Source organism: Dermacentor variabilis, chromosome 7 (assembly GCF_050947875.1).
Source record: "Dermacentor variabilis isolate Ectoservices chromosome 7, ASM5094787v1, whole genome shotgun sequence".
In the NCBI taxonomy this organism is placed as follows: domain Eukaryota; kingdom Metazoa; phylum Arthropoda; class Arachnida; order Ixodida; family Ixodidae; genus Dermacentor; species Dermacentor variabilis.
The window spans coordinates 114,135,544-114,145,041 of NC_134574.1; the positions used below are offsets into that span (position 1 = coordinate 114,135,544).

General features: G+C 46.8%; 1 protein-coding gene across 1 annotated transcript in view; it reads left to right on the forward strand.

The window, feature by feature from the left end:
* Positions 1 to 517: 517 nt before the first annotated feature.
* LOC142587034 (uncharacterized) overlaps positions 518 to 9,498 on the forward strand; it is a 32,596-nt gene continuing 23,615 nt past the window's right edge. The window contains exon 1 of the mRNA XM_075697918.1: positions 518 to 915. Coding sequence (XP_075554033.1) covers positions 864 to 915 — 52 coding nt within the window. The 5' untranslated portion in view covers positions 518 to 863. The remainder of the gene's footprint in view (positions 916 to 9,498) is intronic.

A 9,498-nucleotide genomic window follows, 5' to 3' on the forward strand; every position in this document is an offset into this window, starting at 1 on the left:
AAAGCCTAATAAAAAACGCGCCGTGCCCGCCGGAAGGAGCAAGAAAATGCGCGGGAAAGAATGAACGAAAACGGCCCGTTAGGGAGGGGGGGGGGGAGACGATGACGAGGGAAAGAAGGCGAAAATAGAAGGCAAGGCTGAGAGCCGTTGTGCAGCGCGGTTGAGGTGTCCTCTCTTGAGAGACAGTTGCTGCGCTGCACTTTATTCCCCACCTTCTTGACAGCCTTACCTAAGAATCTCTATTCAAGGCTGAGAAAGCGCGCGAAACCGCTCAAGCGAGAGCGCGGCAAAGCGCAAAAACAAGAAAAATAAGTGGCGAGCGCCCGGCGGGGTTGACCTTGGACCCGCTTTCTCGCGTTTTCCCGCGGTTTCGCGATCGCGGACGGGCTTTGGACGAGAGGCGAGCTGCGGCTTCGGGGCATGTCGGCTGCCGACAAACATCACCGTGCGAGTCGCACCCGACAGACAGGCTTCGGTGCATGGGTATCGCGAGGCTTCGAGAAAAACGCGCTCGGAACGAAGTCAAGGCGAGCATAAAGTAAAGAACGCGAATAATAAAAAGAAAGTAACGCGCGCGCGCAAAGACGGTGAAAGTTGGTTGCGGCCGTGGCACGGGAAGGAACGTTGTCCAATGGGCGGTTCCCTGTCACGTAACTGTGTCATCGCGTCCCGATTTTAGCGGCCCCTGATTAAGGAATAAGCGGACGAATAAAGAAAGCACGCGAGTCGCGGACAGTCAGGCGCAGCGTAGTGTCACTTCTGGTTGGAATATGTACCGGGCCGTGAGCCTGGTGAAAAAGGGAAGCGTCACTCCAGGAGAAGGGCGGCTGGTACTATAGCGGTTTTTTGCCTGTTCTGCTGATATGGAATACCTGCGCCTGATTATCGTGTTCTTCACGCTGTGGAGTCGTCAGGGTGAGTTGAACTGTGCCATCCTATTACTGACCCGCAATCGGACGCGCCTGCATATACTTGTTGCCTTGCCCGCTATTCGAACTTGCCAGAGAGCTCTGGCGGATCGCTATGGAGCAGGCTGCGCCAGATTAGCCCTGTGCCTATAAACGCTTACTTAAGGTATCCGACGACGTAATCGAGTGGAAATGACTGCAACTTTTCGTGCGCGAAAGTCCTCCAGTTGGGGAGAAACACCTCTCTCCAAGCGTTGAGGTCCCGCCGTGGCCAAGCACAGGGCAGGGTACTCGCTTGTGCCTATTTTACCGGTGCGTATACCAGGAGGCAGCTATCGTCTGCCTCCTTACAGCCGCGCCGGATGCTTTCAGCCAAGGCGAACACCTGTGTTTGGGTAGGGCGCACCCAAAGACCACGCCTGGGAATCTCTACAGGGCCCCTATTCGAAATACGAAGCCCCGCAAGAAGCCGGACACCAGGCCGTAGAACACATCTATTTAACGAAAAAAAAAAAAACGTAGTGGGTTTTCCGCAACACGGCATTCGAAACCAATAACTCCCGAGTTCGAGGCGCAGGCTCTAGCTTGACTATAGCTCGCCGCTGCGCCGACTGCGTCGGCAGAATAAGACATGTCGATACTTAGCGAAATTATAGTTATAGCGAAGTTAAAAGAAAAAAAAAGTCTGGTATAATCTGAAAGCATATTTAGCGCCAGCAAACAAGGACGGAAGGGAGACGACACCGCCAATGCGCTAACTTCAACAACCTGATTTTTAGGAAATACACCTGTATCCCTTCCGTCCTTGTTTGCTTGCGCTAAATATGCTTTCAGTTTACCGACACGCCCAACAAATGGCAATGCTTGTATAATCGCACGCCTCCTGAATCTTAAAAGGGTTCGAACGCGAGGTCGTTGGCATGAATCCGTCGAAGAAAAGAGCACTAAAAAATACGAACGAGAAAGGCAGAAAACGAGCGCTGTCCTACCAGGAATTGACGCGGGAAGCGTCAAAAATAATCTCACGTCGTCTTGCTTCTCGTCCGTAAAACAAAGACCCCCGTACAACATCTTGACGGCGCTGCGATGCGGGCGACGCGTAATGAAGGGCCAAGCCTACTTTAAAGCTTTTCTCAATAGCGTACTTAATTCAGGCATATATATGCAACGGCCGCTGCGCAATATTGCTGTACTCTATATGAGAGCCGTCTGTCATCGCATAAGGCATCATTATTGTTACTATAATTACTTGGATTGGAAACATATCTGCACTTGACAGGAAAGAAAGAAGCCCAGGAAAGAGTACAGATCGCAAGGACTAAGATAAAACAATGTAAGAAATACGTATGATGTGACAGGATGAAAAAATAAAAGGTAAAGCCCTCTTAGGATGCTGAAATTACAAAAGAATACGGCAGCAAAGACCTAAAGTCTTCTCCCTCGAAAATTATTTTCAAGAAATGAAAGGAAATAAAACACGTTATTTACAAACGGAAACACCGAGTCATTTTCTCCCAGAAAGGTAAGGAGGGTCCTGTTCCTGACCCCGGTCGCGTCAAGACACGCAACCCCTGTGACACAAGCACTTCTTGAGGACATAATCTATGCGTGCCTTAAGAAAGGAGCCGCATTGCTTCTATACACGGAAGCGTCGTTCGTTCGGTACGCTCGTCGATAGTTCTGGCTCAATAGCGTACGTCGCGATAACCGCCGTTCAGCGCTTTCCCAAAGACAAGAAGCGCGAATGCAACCGGACATTTACGCGGCTTCAATACTTATACGAACTTTGTAGACGCCAACGAAATGTATTTGAATGGTTGTACAAGCATTTGCAGGTAACTTCGGGCAGTCCATTGATTATTTATACCGTTGTGGCTATGCTTATTGTCCCGTGTTTTCGTATACAGAGCTACCATAAACCTCGCGCTCGGTGGCTTAGAGGCCAAAAATAAACCGAAGGAAACAGGCTGGTTGGCTGCATTGTCAACGGACGGGCAGTCTACAGAGAGCCATCAATGCAGTTCGATACAAGAAAGCAAGCCAGGCCAGTTGCAGACCGAGGAACGGGTCTGTATGGCCGCGTTCGCAGCGTTGTCATGGCAAGGACGCGTCTCTGTCAGGTCACTTAGTTGGGTGCGCCGGCTATATAGCAACCTTGTTTGTGCCGCGCGAAGGCGGCGCCTACGTGCGCAGATAGAACCGCATGTCTTCTGCTGTGTAGCAGCGAGTCGAGTGCGACTTGGCAGACGGCGTTATGAACGCGTTGAAATGCGACTCACCCAGCTATTGAATCACTTGGGAATTTAAGGCTGACGTGTCGTCTGGCAGCGAAGCTCGCGCTGCAATACGTCGTCGTGACGCGTCCGCGCTTTGTACGCAGAGTGACTGGTGAGTACGCAGAGTGACAGCTGAGTGACAGTTGAGTGATAGCCGCAACACCTGTCGCGTTACGGTCGGTTCTTCGACTAACCGCGATTGCAGAAAACTCGTCGTGTCGTGGGCCACGCGTCGTCACATTTGCGACGCAATGCGTCGTGCGCACGTTGTGGCCGGTTCGCCCGATTCCCGAGATGCGCGCGCATGTATACGTTCTCTGCGTTACGTTGTGCTCGAATTGGCCGAGCGTACTCGCTCGCCTCGTCCGCTAATTCATGCCTAATCTTGTTGCGAATATTTGCTCCGATATGTTTTTGTCCTCTCTATGCGGCTTTCATAGGTCACGAACAGGCATTTGATTCAGTAGAGATGCGAGCAGTCATGGATGCATTGCGTAATCCAGGAGTAACGGAGCCATACGTGAATATCGTGGGATATATGTACAAAAATACCACAGGCAAACTTGCTTTTCCACTTCAAAAGTAGGAAGTTACGTAGCAAGAAAGGGTTCAGCAAGGATACACAATGTCTCCAATGCTATTTACTGCATGCTGAGCAGAAGAAATCAGCTATTATACGGGGAAGGCTTAGGTGTGAGGATCAACGGCGAATATTTTAACCAACTTCGGTTGGCAGATGACATTGTCCTATTCAGTAACACTAGGGATGAATTGCAACACACGAGTGATGACTTTAAGCGAGAAAGTGTAAGAGTAGGGCTGGATAATAATATGCAGAAGACAAAGATAACAAGGAATAGCCTGGAAAGGGAACAAGAATTCATGATCGCCAGTCAGACCTTAGTCTGTGAGGATTACGTTTATCTAGCTCAATTACTCACAGGTGACTCTGATCAAGACAAGGAGACTTCGAGAAGAATAAAAATTGGTTGGAGCGCATACGGCAAGCATTACCGAATCCTAATTGGAAGCTTACCACTATTATTGAAAAGAAAGGTCTACAGCCAATGCATTCTACCAGTGCTGACATATGAGTCAGAAACTTCCAGGTTGGCAAAGAAGCTCTAGAACAAGTTGAGGACCGCACAAAGAGCGATGGAATGAAGAATGTTAGGCGTAACGTTAAGAAACAAGAAGAGAGCGGTGTGGATCAGAGAGCGAACGGAGTTATCCGATGTTCTAATTCACATTAGGAGAAAAATATGGAGCTGGCCAGGCCATGTAATGCGTAGGTTAGATAACCGGTGGACAGTTAAGGTTACAGGGTGGGTGCCAGGAGAAGGGAAGCGCAGTCGAGGACGGCAGTAGACTAGGTGAGGTGATGAAATTAAGAAATTTGCATGCGCAAGTTGGAATCAGCTAGCGCAAGAGAGAGGTGATTCGATATCGCCGGGAGAGGCCCTCGTCCTGCAGTGGACATAAAAATAGGCTGATGATGATGATATTCGTGTTTTAGTTGTGAAGGTACCAGATCGAGCCTCAGACAGTAAGGCACTGCCCCCTTTATGTTATCGTACAGATTTCCCCTTCCTATTTATTTCTTCCCATTCTTGTAATTCTCCATGGTCTTTTTGTTTCCATTCTTTGCATCGCTTTCTCTCTTTCTCTCACTTTATTTCTGATTACTCCTTGTTGCCTACTTACACTTCCAACTGCCCTGTACTTGGCTGCCAGCTTTCCTGACCTCTTTCTCCATCCCGTGTCCATGCCGTTCAGGTACAGATACTTATGAACATTACCGCCCAATTATTTTTCTCCAGGCTCTCGAGTCTTTCTTTAAAACTAATTTTGCTCTGCGCTTCTCTGACTTCAAAAGAGGCTCAACCCATGCCACCCTGCACTGCTTCATTTGTGGCTTTACCTTGGGCTCCCAAAGCCAACTGGTCTACGCATCTTTGGTTAACTTCCAGCCCTGACAAGATATTCGATTTAAACCAAAAAATGGCATTTTCTAACGTTAGCGCTGCCACATTACTCCTTTCCAGATTCCATGCACCACCTCGTATTTATTGTGGCTCCAAATGCTCTATGTTTCGTTGTTACTGCATTCCGCTTTCACTTGATTTCAGATTATTTTAATAGGGGGGGGGGGGGTGCTTGAGTAAGCCTTTGCTTCGTTTATCTATACGCCGAGGTATTCATTTTGCTTGACTATGGGTATGACATGCTGTTCAAATGGCATCACGTAATTACTTGTCTCTTCATTAAAGATCATAATTCCCGATTTCTCTCTGTTAAACTTAAGGCCTAGATGGGCGCAGCGTTGCCGCAGATATTCGCCGGTGCCTCTAAATATTTTGCATTGTCCGCTAGCAGAACTGTGTCCTCCGCATACATCAGCCCCAGAGACCTTCTTTTGCACCATTTGCTAATTAGGCGTGTAGGATAAATCAAGCCATTATTCACTGTTTTCAAGTGGTCTTCCTATGCCCTTAACATAAAGCGTGGACAAAAATGGAGGCAGAGGACATATTTGCTTCAGTCCTCGGTGAATGTCCAACACTTCATTATATTTTCGGCATTCCCATCAAACTTGTACTCGGTTGTCCCTATATATTTCCCTCAGCAGCTCGTCATCTGTGCCTTCGCGCTTGAGAATATCCCATAACAATTCCCTGTCAACTTTGTCGTAGGCTTCTTTAATATATATATAAATGCTATCCATAAAGGTCAATTCTAAGCTATCCAAATCCCTATGCACTGAGATAGCACAAACATATTATCCTCTAAGCGCGGGCCTAGTATGAAGCCATTCTCTAGCTCCCCCAGTACATCATTTCTCCCTACCCAATTTGACTATTCTAATTTTATCGCTTGCATTGCCGTTCTCTATATCACCGACGCTACTGTTAGTCACTGCACGAGCTCATCCTAGTCTTATCACCTCTCCCTCTGTTGATGAGGTTCATCTTGCTTTCACTCCCTCCAACTGCATGTTTCTGCGTTGTAATCCTTTGCTCTATGAGATTAGTCAGCAATGACTTGTTGTTTGATTAACCGTATCGGGATTTCATCGGGTCCCGCGGCTATGCCATTAGGGATATTTATTCCCCTGCTTTTTCCAGTAAAACGTTTCTATGCTAAATTTTTATCTCCCATGCTTCTCTGTTGTTGCCGGATCTGTCTGGGTCTGAAGTACGCTTTATTTTGTGCCGAAGTTATCATGAATAATGGCTCTGATGCACCGCCGCGCGTCGTCTCCTTCGAAGATGCTACCGTCGCCATCCCTTGTAGCCGTTTGCGAATTTTAGTTGGAGCTCCGAGTGTTCTCACATGGTTCCAGAATCTTTTTGGTAGGCATTTGTCGCTTTTGCGAATGTTGTGAACCCAACCTTCACTTGTGGATTTAATTTTCTCTTGCACGAGTTCACTCGGCACCCTTTTCTTGGTATTTGCTACATCAAGGAGTAACTCTTCTTCATGTAATCCCAACTTTCTGACTTCTCGATGGTCCCTAGACGACTACTTACGCTCTCCTATAGATTGCTTTACTTTCTTGTTGCACCACTTACATGGTTTCTTCTTTCAACTGTCTTGTCGCCTGATGCATAACGTTTACCAGTTCCTTATTCTCAGACGGTTGAAGGAAGCGCCTCCGTTTTTTCTTTGGGTTGTTTGGGATCTCTGCCATTTGCATTTTAATTTTTTAAGCATTCTGCTCGTATTAGTTGGTGTTTTGCCATAGTATCTTTCCCAAACATTGCGGTTAGATGCTCATGATCGCTACCAAGTCTATCTTCTCCACGATCATTATCGTCTTTTGGCCTAGTAGTCAGTAGATCTGCCTGTTTGCTGCAAGCACTGCCCATTGAATTCCACACCCCTGCCTTTAAACCTCTGGCACCGCACACACTACGATTTCCATTTCCTTTGAAACATTCTCCACATCAATAACCCCTTTGGCTATTTGCTTCGTGATCCCTGTCCCCTGTCCTTGCAGTGCATCAATTACACCGCCCTTTATCACCACTGGGTGCCTCTTCTTCACTGTGTCCCACCAATTTTGCTTGGTTTCGCCATCACTTCCCCAATAGATTTCACTGGAAGCGCCGCTTATCTGGACTAGTTCACCTGCACCTACCTTCTCTAGTTTCACCGGTTCTACTTTATACGCGTGTTTGAACTAGACGCTTTTTCTCCTCCTCGCCGCCGGAAGCTGTACCTAACGCCGCGATGACGCCCTCACCCCCATTGCTCCCTCCTGTCTTATGCTATCCCTTCGCTTTGTTGTCGTCCCCCGCGGCCAGGATTTCAGTGGGACCATGCCTTGGAAGAATGCCAACATAATCTATAACAAAAGGGACGCCAAAGACTTCAAAAATTATAGACAGATTAGCTTACTGTCCGTTGCCTACAAAGTATTTACTAGGGTAATCGCAAATAGAATCAGGAACAAGTTAGACTTCTGTCAACCAAAGGACCAGGCGGGATTTCATAAAGGCTACTCAACAATAGACTATATTCACACTACGAATCAGGTGATAGAGACATGTGCGGAATATAACCAGCCCTTATATATAGCTTTCACCGATTACGAGAAAGCGTTTCATTCAGTCGAAACCTCAGCAGTCATGGAAGCATTACGGAATCAGGGTGTACACGAGCTGTACACCCTGATACTGAAAAAAAATACTGATATATATATATATATATATAGCGGCTCCCCAGCCACCGTAGTCCTCCATAGAAAAGCAACAAAATCCTAATAAAGAAAGGAGTCAGGCAGGGAGATACGATCTCTCCAATGCTATTCACAGCGTGTTTACACGAGGTATTCAGAGACCTGAATTGGGAAAAATTGGGGATAAGAGTTAATGGAGAATACCTTAGTAACTTGCGATTCGCTGATGACATTGTCTTGCTTAGTAACTCAGGGGACCAATTGCAATGCATGCTCACTGACCTGGACAAGCGAAGCAGAAGGGTGGGTCTAAAAATTAATCTGTAGAAAACTAATGTTTAAGTCTCGGAAGAGAACAGCAGTTTACGATAGGCAGTGGGGCACTGGAAGTGGTAAGGGAAAACATCTACTTAGGGCAGGTAGTGACGGCGGATCCGGATCATGAGACGGAAATAATCAGAAGAATAAGAATGGGCTGGGGTGCGTTTGGCAGACATTCTCAGATCGTGAACAGCGGGTTGCCATTATCTCAGAAGAGAAAAGTGTATAACCAGCTGCGTCTTACCAGTACTCACGTACGGGGCAGAAACCTGGAGGCTTACGAAAAGGGTTCTACTTAAATGGAGGACGACGCAACGAGCTATGGAAAGAAGAATGATGGGTGTGACATTAAGGGATAAGAAAAGAGCAGATTTGGTGAGGGAACAAACGCGAGTTAATGACATCTTAGTTGCAATCAAGAAAAAGATAGGGGGCATGGGCATGTGATGAGGAGGGAAGAGAACCGATGGTCATTAAGGGTTACAGACTTGATTCCAAGTAAAGGGAAGCGTAGCAAGGGGCGGCAGACAGTTAGGTGGGCGGATGAGATTAAGAAGTTTGCAGGGACGACATGGCCACAATTAGTACATGACCGGGGTAGTTGTAGAAGTATGGGAGAGGCCATTGCCCTGCAGTGGGCGTAGCCAGGCATATGATGATGATGATGAACCCTGGTGTGTCCACTACTGTTTTCCGGAGTGGCGGTTTTGGCTTCCTTGGCTGTTCTTCCTTCGGAGCGAGCCTTGCGCGCGGTGCTCGCCTCGAAGCGTTCACCATTGTTTTGCGGAATGGCGGTCCTCGGCTTCACTTCTACGTCAACTAACTCGTCTTCTACCACCTTTCTCCGCTTCTTCTGGCTCTTGAATTCCTTTTTCTAGCTTCTCAACCCGCTTAGCTATCCTTCTCCAGCTCCAGGCGGTCTAGCCGCGACCCTAACGCACCTATCATAGAGAAACAATCAGTCCTGTTTGACCAGCCTCTCCCGACTCAAACCGTGTTTCTTAAAACGCACAGCAATGCTCGCGGTCAGAGCAACGCACGCCTGGGTGGGTTCCGCTTACTAACTACAGTTATCTTGTACTGACAAGGCGTCGTACAAAAGTAACCCTACTTGTGGAAAAATATGGAAGAAAGAAAACTACAATTATTCTTTACCTACCTATACCTAACCAAAAAGAACAAGAAACTGAAAATCATGAATAATAATAACATATATATATATATATATATATATATATATATATATATATATATATATATATATATATATATATATATATATATATATATATATATATATATATATATATAT